The sequence below is a fragment of the Mobula hypostoma genome, chromosome 11, assembly GCF_963921235.1.
Source record: "Mobula hypostoma chromosome 11, sMobHyp1.1, whole genome shotgun sequence".
Classification (NCBI taxonomy): Eukaryota; Metazoa; Chordata; class Chondrichthyes; order Myliobatiformes; family Myliobatidae; genus Mobula; species Mobula hypostoma.
Window position 1 is genome coordinate 46687612 of NC_086107.1, and position 16083 is coordinate 46703694.

A 16083-nucleotide genomic window follows, 5' to 3' on the forward strand; every position below is an offset into this window, starting at 1 on the left:
CTTTGATGGACGCTACTTTTATACCCAGTCATGATACCTCTCCTGCTACCAATTAGCCTGCTTAATGCGGAGTCTTCCAAACCAGTGTTACTTGAATATTCTGTGCACTTTTCAATCTTATTTTAACTCTGTCCCAACTTTTGTTGAGTGTGTTGCAGCCATCAAATTCTAAATCTGTGTATATTTACAAAATACAATTAAGTTGGTCAGTAAAACTATTGAAAATCTTTTCTTTGTACTTTTGTCAGTTAAATAAAGGTTCACGTGAATTAACATATCACAGATTTTTGTTTTTATTGCATTTTGGAAAATATCCCAACTTTTCTGGAAATGGGGTTTGTATTTTGGATAGCTTCTCCTTTGTTAAATAATAACAGTGAACAATTTTAAATTGAATTAAACAATGATTGGCACATATCGAAGAAGAATTAACCATTTTCAGAACTCGCAACCAATCTTCATTAACAAAAGTCATATTAAGTTCTCTGTCCCAATCTTGTTTAATCTTTAGTGAGAGGTTATCTTTTTGTAGTAAAAATAACTTATAAATTCTACCAATGGAATCTCTCACTAAAGTATTCATATTCAAAATAGTATCTAACAAATCATATTCTTGCATATATGGAAATGTAGAAACGTATTTTTGTAAAAAAATGCCCAACCTGAAAATATTGCAAAATTTTGTCTAGTTTTACGCTGTGTAACACCCTTACAAGCTCTTTCAGGCTTTTCCGATACAGGTGTCCCCTGCTTTTCGAACATTTGCTTTTCGAAACCTCACTGTTACAAAAGACCTACATTAGTACCCTGTTTTCGCTTTCAGAAGGTGTTTTCACTGTTACGAAAAAAATTCAGCGCGCGATAAAAGGCAGCGCGCGCCCCGAGCAGCCGCTCTCACCCGGATTTGGAACGGCATTGCTCTAACACGAGCCTGTGAGCAGTCGTTTGCAAGATGAGTTCTATGGTGTCAGAAAAGCCTGAAAGAGCTCATAAGGGTGTTACACTTAGCGTAAAACTAGATATAATTAATCGTTTCGATCGTGGTGAACGAAGCAAGGACAAAGTGAGTTTGGCTTGTGGAAGTTGACGAAGATGATGTTGAAGAGGTTTTGGCATCCCATGATCAAGAACTGATAGATGAAGAGCTGATGCAATTGGAAGAGGAAAGGATAACAATCGAAACCGAATGAGTAATGATAAAGTAAGACTTTAATTTTGAAAGGGAACGTAGGTTTAGGGGATATTTGCAAGATTCTTTGAGTCCTTACAAAGAACTATATGATAGAAAAATGCGCGAGGCTCAGCAGTCAACCAAGCCTTCCACATCAGCCACAGCAGACAACGAGCCACAACCTTCGACATCGAGGCGGGCAGTCATAGGAGAAGATGAGCTGCTTGCTCTAATGGAAACAGACGATGAGATGACACCCCAGTGTCCCACCACCCCAACACCCAGGCCGCGGACAGATACTGTACTGATTCGCGGAGAATGCAGCAGTAGCCGGGAGGCATACAGCACATCTTTAAGAAAAAAGCCGAAATAAACATGCTAATAAATTAGGTGCCGCCCCACACGTAAATGTCGGCCCAGATCAGAGGCAACGAATCGGAAATCGGCATTGATCTGGGCCGACAATTATGTGTCGGGCGGCACCAAATTAATTAGCATGTTTATTTCGGCTTTTTTCTTAAAGATGTGCTGTGTGCCTCCCGGCTACCGCTGGACCCCTGCATGCTTTGCGGTAATGTATCGGCTGGTGGCCCGGAGGGTGGGGGCCACTCCACCACCTAACCTGCGACGACTCAGCCTAACACACCACCATCAGTGTGCTCGACTTTGTCCCAATTCCGGTAAGTGATACAACACTGTACATACATTATTTCTACTTTATATCGGCTGTGTATTTTTATGTGTTATTTGGTATGATTTGGCAGCTTCATAGCTTAAAGGTTACTGGACAGCGCTTGCGCCGTGTTTTTGCCAACAGCGCTTGTGTGAGATTTTCTGCCAACGGTGCTTGCATGAGATTTTCGCTACGGAGAACAGTTCAGCAATGATTGTGGAAAAGTATTTCTACTTTATATAAGCTGTGTATTTATCATATCATTCCTGCTTTTACTATATGTTACTGTTATTTTAGGTTTTATGTGTTATTTGGTATGATTTGGTAGGTTATTTTTGGGTCTACAAATGCTCACAAAATTTTCCCATATAAATAAATGGTAATTGCTTCTTCGCTTTATGACATTTCGGCTTACGAACCGTTTCATAGGAATGCTGTACCTTCGGATGGCGGGGGAAACCTGTACCATAGAACTCAACTTGCAAATGGCTGCTCACAGGCACATGTTTAAGCAATGCCGGTGAGAATGCCGTTCCGAATCCGGGGGAGAGCAGCTGCTCGGGGCGCGCACGGCCTTTTATCGCGGGCTGTTTTTTCCTGCACGCTGCTTTTTTTGTAACAATGAAAACACCTTCTGTTAGCGAAAACAGGGTACTAATGTAGGTCTTTCGTAACAGTGAGGTTCGTAAAGCGAACGTTCGAAAAGCGGGGGACACCTGTATATAAAAACAGGAACATTTAAAGGGAACAATTCACTTTTATTTAAATTAAGTTTATATCCTGAAAATTTTCCAAAATCATTTAATAATTCCAAAAGATAAGGAACAGATAACTGAAGGTGGGATATGGAGGTCTCAGAGTTCGGACACCCTTAGATAGGCTGACTTATGATGCACTGGGGAAACAGACTGTTGCATCTTTCCCCCAGTGAGATATATCACTACCATTCACAAATGGATTGGAGGTCCTGACACCACGAAATTCCTTTGAAAACTGTGTTGTTAATGATGGGTTGATAAGTTTCAAAGTCATGAGGACATGACTATTTTCGGCGGGGGGAGAGTGTAACGCCCTGGTTCACATTTTTACTGCTATGCTGTTTTTTTTTGTGTGCCATACTCTGCCAGCACCTTGGCGACCACTTTTTTCCAAGTGATTGTCTTGGAGGAAAGATTCTGTGAGTGGTCCCCCACGGCTTTCTCACAGCACAGTTTTTTTTACGAGGCCAAGTTACAAGCTCGACACTCAACACAGCATGGATGGAAAGCGTGCCCGACTGGATTCGAACTGGGGAACCTTCGCTCCGGAGTCTGGCGCTGATGTCACTGTGCGACCAGCTATGCTGTAGATATTCCATTTCAGCAGTTCTGTAGAGCAGTCTGTTCTGCTTTCAGCCTGTTTGGGTTTGAGCTGAGATAAGGGACTTTGTTGTTGACCTTAGCAATGTGGTGTCAGCCAATCAGGATGATGGAATTGGGAGGTTCTAGGGAGCGATGGGTGGAGAGTTTTTTTAAAAAGGGCAGTGGTGTTTGAGGTCTTTTTGGCAGGAGCTGAGAGAAGACATGAAGGAAGATGGCTGAGGATGCTGTCCCTGTTGCACAGGGTGCTTTGTGCAGATGAATGGGTTCCAGGAGGAAGGACCAATACTTCTGTGGGAAATCCCGTTTGTTCGAGATGAATTTCAAGCGACATTTGGAAGGCGGTGTGTGTTTTCACTCAGACGGAGGGTCCAGTGCTTGAATTAGACAACTCAAGATGAGCTCCAACTTCTGTGCACAATTGACTGTTTAGTTATGATGGGCCATTTTTTGTTTTGCTTACTTTAATAACTGTTAGGTTAAGTTAACATTGTTAATTATACTTCATTGTAATTGTATGCAGTGTACGGTCTGTTATTTCTTGCCAACAGCGATTGCCGGGGGGGGTGGGGGGGGTGGCGATGTGGTGTCAGTAAATCACACAGCAGTCACACAAACCGGGGTTTGGGTGGGCAAGACATCCCAGCCTCATGGGTTTGGCAGGACCAAAGACGTATACATCCTATACGTACGGAGCCTGAGAAAGGTGGTTTCTTTGCTGTGGAGTCCAGTGGCTGTTAGTGAGCGGCTATCAAGCTGCATTTACAGAGACTCCCAGTGAAAAGAGGTTTCTCTAGCAACATACTTATACATTTTTTCTGCATTCTTCCCAGCTTAATGGTGTCATTCCTATAACAATGTACCCAAAATAAACTTTACAATTAAGGAAGTACCTTTTAAAGAGTATGCACTGTTACTAACGTCTGAGACACAACGCATTATTTAACCTTTACTAACCTGAGATGTTAGTAATGTTGACTAAAGTTTATGTTCAAGTTAGTGCTGAGGGACTTATTTAATATTGATGAGGAATTTTGTATCTTCATATTACGTTGCTGAAGGTTTAATGACTCATCTGAAATCTGTGATTTCAAACAATACAGCATCCACTTCAATCCACAAATCAATCTGTGATCCTGGAGTTGAACAACTTACTGACTTGTGATTTTGCTAGAAAGAATGCCATAACTTGCACTGTAACTTGGATCTGTTTAATTTCTATTTGTAATATGTGATTGAAGATAAACTTACCTCATTTTTCTGTTTGCATTTAGAATCGTTGGATATGACCATTTTTAGAAGTCCAAAGAATGTATTATTGAATACGGACATTACCTTGGAATGTAAAGTTACCGATTTTGGAACGCCACTTCTTGACCTATCAAACGTAGGTGTTAAGTGGTTGTATGGATCCCAAAGGAAAGAAATCTATATCTTTAATGCAGGAGATGCTATGGCTAAACGACATGGAGCCAAAATATTTGAAACTGAATTACGGAAAGGAGATGCTTCACTTTATCTTCCAAATATCCAATTAAATGAAGCAGGAGAATACATTTGTGTTGTACTTGTCACTCCTGACAGAGTGGAAAAGAGTTCACAAATTGTGGTCTTGGGTAAGAGATTTCTAAAACATTACCTGTTGTGAACAGAGAACAGCACAGCATAGGAATAAGCCATTTGGCCCATGATGTTGTGCCAAACTAATTAAACTAGTAATTAGCTAGGAAGTTAAGTAATCCCTTCTGTCTACACAATGTCCTTACCCCTCAACTCTCTGCACATTCATGTGCCTATCTCAGAGCTTTTTAAATGCATCTGTCACATCTGCCTCTGCTGCCCCCTCTGGCAGTGCATTGCAGGCACCCACTGCTCTCTGTCTCTTTTTAAAAGAAAGAAAACCTGCTGCTCACATCATCTTTAAACTTGCTCCCTCTCAGCTTTAGGCACTTTGACCCTGGGATAAAGACAATAGCTGTCTTTTCTATCTTTGCCTCTCATAATCTTATAAATTTCCATCAGGTTTTCCCTCACCTTGACACTCCAGGGAAAGCAACCCTAGTTCATTTGAATGGTTTTAATCTGAAACATCGACTGTCCATTTCCCTTCATAGATGCTGCCTGACCAAGCACGTTGTGTGTTGCTCCAAGTTTGTCCATCCTCTCCTTGTAGCACATGCTCTTTTTCTGAGGCAACATCCCACTTCTGTACCCTCTTCAAACCCTCCACTCTATTCCTATTATGGGGACAACCAGAACTGGAAGCAGTGCTCTAGATGTGGCATAAGCAGAGTTTTATAAAGCTGCAAAAGTAACTTATCAACTCTTGACCTCAATGCCTCAACTAATAAAGACAAGTGAGCCATGTACTTCCTTACCACCCTATCAACCTGTGCTGTTTTAAGAGACTGTGGCCTTGGGTCACAAAATCCCTCTGTAGATCAATGTTGTTAAAGATTTTGCCATTAAAAGTGTACTATCCCTTCATATTTGAGTTTCCAAATTGTAAAACTTATTACTTAGCTGTCTTAAACTCTACCTGCCATTTCTGTGCCCATGTCTATAACTGATCTATATCCTGCCATATCCTTTGGCAATTGTCTACACTATCCATAATGCATATAATCTCCGCAGAATTACCGATGCACCTCTCCACTGTCTGTTAATTTTTTATTTGGAGACTCTGGATCAGAAGGAATACCTGATTTAAAAACTCTCACATGGAACTGCATTGAATGTTGAACAAGCCAATTATCTTTCAGGAGTAATAGTAAAGGGAAATCCTGTGTTTTGGAGCAATAATTGAAGGAAGGAAAGTGGTACATTTTGTTTATGTAAACATAGCAATATCTTAGACTTGGCTTTAGATATTTATGATAATACACTTCATCCTATCTGACTTAAGGTTGGATTTGCCTTTTAATACAGCTAAGCCAAAGGTGCTTCTATCCACGCAACACATTACCATTCTGAATGGTACAGAGAAATCTGTCCAGTGTGATGCTGCGGAATTTTATCCTCAGAAGCATGAAATCTTCTGGGAAAAGATATCCGGAGGGAAAACTGAGAGATTGCAAAGACATGTCTGCACTGGAGCTGCAGTTTCTAATAATGATGGAACGTTTAACGTTTCCAGTAATATTAGAATTGAACCAACTCCGAATGATGATGGTAATGTATACAAGTGTACAGTGAGACATCAGTCCCTTCCAGACGAACTTTCAGAAGAGGTGAAACTCACGGTTGAAGGTATGTTCCATACTTTGAATAAGTTGGGGATACTATGTAGCAATATTTGTAACAATGTTTTTTAAAAATGTTCCACTGACTTAAATCAAAGGTTCATTGTTTGTTATTTCACCACATAAAGATACTGGCTGAGAAGTTGAGTCATGCCTGCAAATAATCAGTAGGCTGGCACATTTTGAATTTCTACAGAGACTCTTGGTGACTGCCTGTTAGTAACTTGCTCATTGAATCATTTAACTGTTTGTACCAATGTAACTGCTGATTCTTTCCATGCCATGAGTAATTAGTTTTGACCTTTATCGTACAATTTCATTTTCTGCACACCACTGTCTATCTTTCCTGTGCTTGATTTGGTTGAGTAAGAGGGGCCCTGCCCTTCTGCCTCTGTCTTCACCAGTGGGTTAGATATTCTTCTAATATGTCCCAAAAATAATTGAGACAGGTTTGCAGGCATCATTCTAGCCTTCTGTCACCACCCTTACCCAGGGCTAGTTTTTAATCTTTCTATTTTAATATTCAACAGCACAACTTGCAACTGATGTCATTTGCAAATAAGTTGAGTCAAAAGTTGGGATACTGGTAACTCTGAGCCCACCACTTATCCCAGATTATATGGAAAATAACAAAACTACAGAATGGAATTCCCAGAACATGACTTAAAGTGAAAATAAGTTGCACAATTATGGTTTCAATTTCTTGAAAATCTTTACAGGGTTTATGAATGGTGATTTATAATTTGCAAAAACTCGTAAGTGTCTCAAGATGATGAAGTTTATTAGTGTGTCTAAATGCTCATATTTTTGTTTTGGTTTTCTAAGTTTCAGAGCCTGAATCAGCTTCAACAGGAGCAGTGGGAGCTGCATTTGTAGGAGGATTTGTGTTATGTATCCCGTTTGCTGCAGGACTACTTGCTTGTTGGTGGAGATTTCGAGCAGGTAATATGAAGACAGTGAAATCATTTTGGTGTGTTGCAGTTTGTGCATTGAGTCATAGAAGATGCAGCTGAGAAACTGGCCATTTGGCTCACTGTGTCCATGCCAGCTATCAAACACTGGTTTACAAAATCCCATTTTATTTTCCCCAATTTCTCACTAGCTCCCCCCAGGTTCTACCATTCACCTACACTTGGAGAAATTCACAGATTTCATTCACCTATTGGCCTGCATATTTTTTTGGTGATGCGGAAGGAAACCAAAGCACCTGAAGGAAATTCCTGCATCATGGCCAGTGTTGAAACTCCACACAGGCAGTGCCAGAGGTTAGCATTGAACCTGGGTTGCTGGCTGTGAATTTGTATGGCTGTTCTGATTCTTTGACTGTTTCTTGTATCTCTTCCCCAAATTGGGAAGTGATGATCTTTTTGCTTTGATTACAGCTAATCTGCAGTAATTGTACTCCTCCATTGGTGTTCAACAGAAAGTCTTGCTTGGTGTTTCTCCATTGAATGGAATTTGATACTCTAGGTGCAGCCTCCATTTAATTTTGATTTTTTTTTATAATTATATTTCCCTTTAAACACATTTGAATTTGGAATTGATGCACAGTTCATTTTTATGATGCCATAAATTACATCATTCAATTTTCAAAGTTCCTTTTGGATAATGTAGATTGACTTCCCCAATAAGCTTCTTCCCTAGGAAGCTAGTTGAATTTCCTCCAGGTTCACCTGTCGTTGGGCACTGTTTTAATAGCACAGTGTGGAGCACCACTAAATGTGGCCCATTTCATGGGTTCTTATCCTTTTTTCTGTCACTTCAATTGCTGAATTTGCTCTTGACATGAAATGAGCATGAAGCAACACACAGAAAATGCTGGAGAAACTGAGCAGGCTAGGCAGCATCTATAGAAAAGAGTAAATAGACAAAGTCTCAGCCCAAAACCCTTCTTCAGGATTGAGAAGGGTCTCAGCCCACAACATCACTTGTTTACTTTTCTCCATGGATGCTGCCTGGCCTGCTGAGTTTTCCAGGATTTTGTGTGTGTTGCTTGGATTATCAGCATCTGCAGATTTTCTCTTGTTTGTGAAATGCTTTATCTGCAGAGGAATTGGGGGGGGGGTAGAGAAAAAAATATGTTCTCGTGTTTAGAAATAAACTGTGCTAAGTGATGAATTTTCTCGCTTCTTACCACCTAGATTTTTTTAAGAACCTGTTTTAAAGTTCAGCAACGGAAGCAATTAACAGAAATCTGAAATCAGAAGTTAGATTTATCAATACACATTGATCTGATTGCATATCTGACTGTACTTTGATCTAATTGTGTATCTGACTGTACATGCATGTATGCAAAACAATCATGTATACAATTTCAATGTTAGGGCAATATCCTCCCACATTGTCCCTCTTCGTTGCTTGTACATTGCAATGGAGATACAACATGAAGATTTTTACTCCCTTGGATGTAAGAAAATAAATAAATAAATAGCCCTCCAGTGTTTCAGAATAAGCAAATAGTGCAATTTTTTAAAATACTCTTAATTCCACTGGATGCAATGTTTGTTGGTTTCGTTATTTTGGGCCGTAATATGCTGAATAAAAATGGTACAAACTAATAGAAATTCTGACCTTGTCTGTTTACACTAGTTGTGTCTTATTTCTGTAATTCCAGAAAGGCAATAAAAACTGAGGATGCAAGAAAGAACATTTACATTGTTAAGTGTTAATTACTTATTTTGTTTTGATTAGTTCCTCCAAAAATTACTGGATGCAGTGAACATCAAGTTTTGAAACATCTTGAAGAAAGCGTAGTCACTTGGATGGTTAGCTCATTTCGACCTTATGAGATTACAATTGTGATCTACGCAAAGAGGAAGCAGAACGATAAATGTCGGCTTCTGAATTGGAGCAGTAAGGATGGGAAAAAAATCTGCAGTCAGTATACATCAACAAATGGACCTGATTGTAATGAAACGAAAATCCTTATGCGGTCAGATGACGAAGATGCATCCTTTAAAGCACAGATTTCTGAATTAAAAACTAACACACGAAAGATTTGCAGTGTAGAAGTCAGTGTCAGAATACATCCAGATATTTCTCAGGATGATGGGGCTGAGTTAAGTATCGAAGTTCAACATCAGGCACTTAAAGAGCCTATAACTAAGACACTGACACTAGACGTTAAAGGAGGTAAATTGCAAATATTTTCTTTAATTATTAATTGCTGTCTTTTGTGGCTCCATTTTGAATGTCTTTCATTAACATATATGGTATTTGACATTGATGTGGATACACAAAATTCTGGAGGAACTCAACAGGTCAGGCAGCAACTATGGTGAAGAGTACTGACGGGTCACGGCCCAAAACATCAGCTGTTTTGCCCTCCATAGATATTGCCTGACCTGCTGAGCTTCTCCAGCATTTTGCATGTTTTGCTCAAGACTTCCAGCACCAGTAGAATCTCTTATGTCAATGATGTCGATAGTTATGTTGAATACAGTTCTTCATCAGGTGGACTCAGTCATTAAACATTTAAAACAATTCAGTATTTTTTTTCTCTGTTTGCATTTCAGTTTGTGAGATTAATTTTTCATTTTCTCTTTTCTAAGTGCCACCTAAGGTTTTAAACATTTTGACGCCACCTCTCATCAAAGACAAGGAACCTGTGGCTTTGTCTTGTTCAGTCAGTGGATTTAAACCAAGACCATTAAGTATTATATGGCAACAAAAGAGAAAGAATAAAGATTTGGAAGAACTTGTCCAGTTGCAGCTGGACAATACGACAAACAAACACGATGACAACAGGATGAATTTGAAGGCAAAGCATTACATCAGTGAAGTGGAGCATGAAGACAAAACTTACAGCATTGCTAGTGTATTAGTTATTGTGCCAAATATACAGCAAGACCAGAACTCGCAGTACTTATGTAGCATACTGCACCACTCCACTAACGACAAGCAAGAGAAAGAAATAACCCTAAGAATTACAGGTATACTATTATCTAAGCCTTGCAACAAGAAAGGATCCAGATTGCTTATTTCATTTGGAGGCTCCTCTAATGAATGCATTGTCTCGATGCCATATTTCTCTTACTGTTACAAGGGAAAAGATTTGAAATAATTTAAGAATATAGCAAGCTAAATCAATAGGGTAGGATTGTACTGAAATTAATAAATTAAGTAATTATATTCTATGTCTTTCTCCAAAGTTTTCAAAGCTATAAGTAATTACATACGGAAAGTGCAATATCTAGTCCCCAACTTTTGAAAATCTGCTCATGTTTCAAACCTTGTTTTCTTTTCCAGCTCCTCCAAAACTGGGCACTATAAAGTGTGAAGCAGCAAAACCAATTGCAGAAGTGCCCATGAATTTAAGCTGTCAAATAAGTGCATTTTACCCCAGAGATATCATAGTTAAATGGCTCAAAGATGGCTCAGAAATACAACAAAATTCTGAAGTTAATGATGCAGTGATTGGACAGGATGAACTCTATCATTTCACAGCTGCTGTGCAGATTGTTCTTAGCAGCGCTGACACTGAGACAAAATACACATGCCAAGTAGCACATGAGAGCTTATCAAGGCCAATAGAGACTCACTGGGTAGCTGGTGAAGTGAGTAAGTAACTCGTTTTTTGTTTCTGAAGTTTTTTTCTATAATCAATTTGAAATTCATAAAGGATGGATGTCTAATGATAACTGTTGGTACTAGGACATACCCTTGTAATTTTTTGGCATCGGTTTACCAAGACAGCAAGCAGGGTGTCACAAAGTCTACAGGCTAATTGTATTACTGCAAAGGAAGGTGAACATGGTGGATTTGATTGAACAGAGAATTCCTTGGAAACTGAAAGTAAATGAAAATGGGTGAATTCATTGATTTGTTGGTAAAGAAATAAAAGTTAATACATAGATATAGTTAAGAGGAAAAAGTATAAAACTTTTAATTGCTATTGATTGTAAAAACTGAAATTATTTGATCAAAACCAGCCACCATATGACTATACTTATCAAGGGTGTTTGACAGTATTTCACACAATTCAAAGGATATAGGATAGTTTAAAGAACTCTCCTGAATGATTCTATTTTTTAATTACTTTTAATTAAGTGCTTCTAACTACTACATGAAATATATAAACAATGTAAAATGGCTGCCCTGATGATGAAAGCTAATTGCTTAACAAGAGAATAATGAGCAATCAACAACAGCTGAGAACCCACAAGAAAGCAGTGAGATCCAGTAATTAGAAATAAAATAATAATCCAGATCAGGAAAGACAAGACAATAGTTTTTTTTTTCATTGCTTTTAATAGTTTTCAATCTTGAACTTCTTACTAAGACATGCTTGTCAGTTTTGGTTTAAATTGTAATATTCTTTAAGTTGCGTATTTAGTTTAACTTATTTTTCTTCCTTTTTTATGTCTAGTTTCATTGCCAAAGATCTCAGAAATTAAGGCAGATCCAACTTGCCCTGAAATAGGAAAGCCTTTAACACTTTCCTGCACGGCTTATGGATTTTTTCCAGAAGGAAATCAGATATTCTGGTTCAAAGATGATAGTAAATTTCAAGATGCATCACAAGCAGGAATAGTCACTGAAGAAAGTACAAAGGATTCCAGTGGTTTGTACTCACGATCATCCCGTTGGACATTTAACCCAACTGCTCGTGATCATGGGAAAGAGTTCAAGATGCAAATCCTTCATTCTGAAACTTCAAGCAAGCCTGTGACATCCCGTTACCGTCTGCAATTTAGAGGTGAATACCCATTCTAACCAAGTCTGCAGTCACATTGTACCATAAGAAGCAGGCTATGCCATTTGGCCTCTGATGGCTGCTTTTCTATTCAGTAGGATCATGCCGGGCTTTGTGTTTTTATTGCAGTGTTATATCCTTGTACTGGCCCCACAGACTTTATTTTCCAATATCTTTCAATTTCTGCCTTGAAGATGGCTTCATAGCTTCCTCACAGCTCTGAATGATGGAATTTTTTTTTCCCATATCAAAACTGTTAAGACACTGATTCCTTGTTCTCGGTATATCAGCCAGTTGAAACATGAACTGCACATTAATCCCTGTCCAAACAGATAAGAGGTTTGTACATTTCAATGAGATTGACACTCTGTATTCTGATCAGACCACCAGTACATCATTTGCTGCTATCCCACAGAGCATAGCATCTTGGCCACAGTTACATATAGTGAGTGCCTAGAACTGGCATCTCAGTGAGAATAGCACTGTGATTGCCTCAGTGCACTGATCGGGTGCAGAGGAAGCCGTGGAGACAGTGTGCAGACTGTGCCTCTGATGGCTGGCACTGGAAAGTGCTGGATCAAGTAAGGTAACTAACCAGTGCAATGATGCAGGGCTTGGGTGCAGCCCATTGCTGGGGAGTAACAGAGGCTGATAATGTTACAGATTTTCAGAAATAAAAGGACTAGAGCACAATGTTCCCTCTAATTTGTAATGACTATTGTGTGCAAAAAATCTAGCACTCTGCAATTTTTTTGCCCAGTGACAACAGTACTTAACTTACCAACGAGGTAGAGGGTAACAATAATTTGTGCGCAAATAAAATTCCTTTGTTAGAAGGTTCTTTGCTGGAATATATGGTTAATAACAAAGCAGTGAAGCACCAATATGCCCAATGTCACTGAGAAAATCTTCCAGTCATTGTGGAATGGGTTTCTGTCAGCTGATGCTTTCTGCTGCAGAACAGCAGTTTAACGGGGCGGGGGAGGGATGGGTGTGGGAGGGGGTATCACTGATGTTTAACAGCTGTGTGATCAGATTTTATGACAAATCCTCAGTGTGAAATGTGTAATTTTTAACTGGCACAGTTGGTGAAATGATTGGAACAATAATTTTACTGGAGGAGTTTAAATATCATAAAGAGTTGAAAGCATTGTGTAAAATGTTGGGGCCCGTTAGCATGCAAATAAGTAATTATGGTACTGGATATGTTTTACTTGAAATCCATTATTGGGTCAAAGTAGAATTTTATATTGCATATGAGACAAGCATTAGTATTCGGAATAGTGAGTTTGTGCTGTAGTATACAAGCTGCCATTCCAAATCAACGCTGTCAGTCTGTTGCCATCAATTCTTGGGTGCCCATATCCAATAAATTTCAATGCAGTTCTTTACATGATGACAAAATACACACAAAGAGCAAAATACAGATCTGAGTAAGCTTTACAAAATTAATTTTTTTCTGTTATTTGTATGCCTCCTGATCAGATGAATGAAGGTCAATGAGATGCTCATTTCCAGGTATGTCGGCAGGTTATGGCGAACGTTGAGTAGTTGTAGAAGGATCATGTGCTTTTCCTTTTGGCTCAGTCAGTGGCCCACTCTTCAAGTATACTAACATGGACTGGATTTTCATGGTATATTCTAGTGCCACCTTCTGTGCCTGAAAATGCACTTTATCCTTCAGGGATTCATGTTAAAACAGGATCACTTCCCTTTTCTTCCAAGAAGCAGTGAATCCCTACTCTGGAGTCAATAATCTTTTTCAGCATGTATCCCACACTTTTGTCCACTCCATAGCCACGTCCTCACCATCAATTGTAACAGGGAGCAGTGCAGAGTGCTTGTGTGTTCATGTGACTCATTTCAATAAAGTAATACATGCAATGATCATTGATTTTAAACTTAAAACAATATTAATTTAACCATTTACTTCATATCAAGTCCTCCCATTGACTGAACTGGTGTGGTTTTTTTCCTAATGCTGGGAATAGATGATTCTAGGAGGATGGAGATGTTTAAGATCTGGTTAGATGAGATAATCACTGTTTTATATTTCTAAGAGCTAACTTGATTTGACTAATGTTTGGTTTTATTAAACTATTTTTTCCCCCTACAGGCAATACTGACAAAAAAGATGTCAGCAATAGAGCAATAAGTGAAGGTAAAATGTTCATTTACTTGAAATCCATTATTGGGGCAAAGTAGAATTTTAGATTTTTACAATTGAGACAAGCATTGGTATTTGGAATGGTGAATTTGAGCTGTTGTATACAGGCTGCCAGTCCATTTCAATGCCTGTCAGTTTGCTGCCTTCATTTCCTGGGTGCCCATATCCAATAAATTTCCACTGTTCTTCAGCTGATGACAAAACACACTGAGAGCCAAATACAGATCTACTTAAGCTTTACAAAATTAAATTAAATTTCTCGCATCATTTGTATACCTTCTGTTTCTCCTGATTATATATCAATGAAGTAGTCATCTCCAAACAGACTAGAGCATCTTACGGCGAACTACTTTTCCCTTGAGGCTCTGTCATGTCATCCACTCTTCAAATATTCTGATGTGGACTGGATTTTTGTGGTAGATTCTGGTGCCAACTTCCATGTCTTAACATGCATGTAATCGCTTTAGTCCTCCATTTTAAAACAAGATCACTTCCCTTGTCTTCCACAAGGCAATGAATACTCACTCTGTTGTCAAGAATCTTGCCTACGCTTTCATCTGATACGTATTTGTGACTTCGGCGTTAACAACTAAACTCTCATCGCTGTATGTCTCTTCTCAAGTGAATGGGAAGGACGGAATGAGTGTGGTTCAGATCCTGAAATGCTGACAAAGCAGGACAGGTATGCTGGCATGTGATCCTCTGTGTTGAGAATACTCAGGAAGGAGAGGGATAGTTCCAATGAGTGTGTTTAGAGTGGACACCTTATTTTCAATGTCACTATGAGAACATGGCATGACCAGTAGTCAGAAAAGAAAGCATATTTGGCATGATGGCCTTCATCAGGGTAATTGAATGTAGGGGACTAGGGCATTGCATTACAGTTGTACAAGATTTTGTTTGTGCTGCATATGGAGTATTGTGCACAGCTTTGTTTACTCTCCTATAGAAAAGATATCATTGGCTAGAAAGAGTGCAAAGCAGATTTAATGAGAATGTTGCCAGTGCTCAAGGGGGTGAGTTATAGGAGAGGCTGAGCAGGCTAGGACTTTAATTGTGGTGTATCGGAGACTGAGAGGTGATCCTAGAGGTGTATAATATCAAATGGGCAAGGTCAGGATTAATGCATGAATCTTTTTTCCCATCAAAAGGAATGAAAAACCTAGAGAGCATTGGTTTAAGTTGAGAGGAGATATCTGATATTAAAAATGATCCAGAACTACTTCAAGCTAAATACCCTGCAATATTTAGCATCTTGAATGGCTGTGTTCCTGCGAAAATCAAAGTAACGTGGTATAAAGATGGAAGGATGCAAAAACAGGTCATCGTGACAGTGCAGAAGAAGGTCTGAGTTCATCAATTACAAGCATAAAATTTACACCAGCAAAAGCAGACCATGGGAGTTGTATCAAATATGTGAGGTGGTTCACAAAGAAAGGAAGTTCAAAAGAAAGAATTCAAGTTACACCTTCAAGGGAGATCTTCTACTGGATAGATATAGATACTTTATTGATCCCAAAGGAAATTACAGTGTCAGAGTAGCATTAAAAGTGCACAGATATAAATATTAGAAGGGAAAAAGTTACCTCAAACAGTCTAACAGGAGGGGTTCATCAATAACCCGGCTGTCGGCTGTCTCATTATAGAGCCTAATGGCCAAAGGTAGAATGACTTTATAATCGCGTTCTTTGGAGCAGCATGGTTGTCTTGGTCTATTACCCAAGTTATCCTCTGCTCAGCCAATGTGGCGTACAGAGGGTGAGAATCATTGTCCAGA

General features: G+C 39.1%; 1 protein-coding gene across 2 annotated transcripts in view; it reads left to right on the top strand.

Moving 5' to 3' along the window:
- Positions 1 to 16083, top strand: part of LOC134353704 (uncharacterized) — a 48943-nt gene that overhangs the window by 12825 nt on the left and 20035 nt on the right. For both annotated transcript variants that reach the window (XM_063061981.1, XM_063061983.1), the window contains exons 2-9: positions 4477 to 4818; positions 6131 to 6451; positions 7270 to 7386; positions 9136 to 9576; positions 9996 to 10376; positions 10693 to 11004; positions 11813 to 12142; positions 14256 to 14300. In XM_063061981.1, coding sequence (XP_062918051.1) covers positions 4477 to 4818; positions 6131 to 6451; positions 7270 to 7386; positions 9136 to 9576; positions 9996 to 10376; positions 10693 to 11004; positions 11813 to 12142; positions 14256 to 14300 — 2289 coding nt within the window. The remainder of the gene's footprint in view (positions 1 to 4476; positions 4819 to 6130; positions 6452 to 7269; positions 7387 to 9135; positions 9577 to 9995; positions 10377 to 10692; positions 11005 to 11812; positions 12143 to 14255; positions 14301 to 16083) is intronic.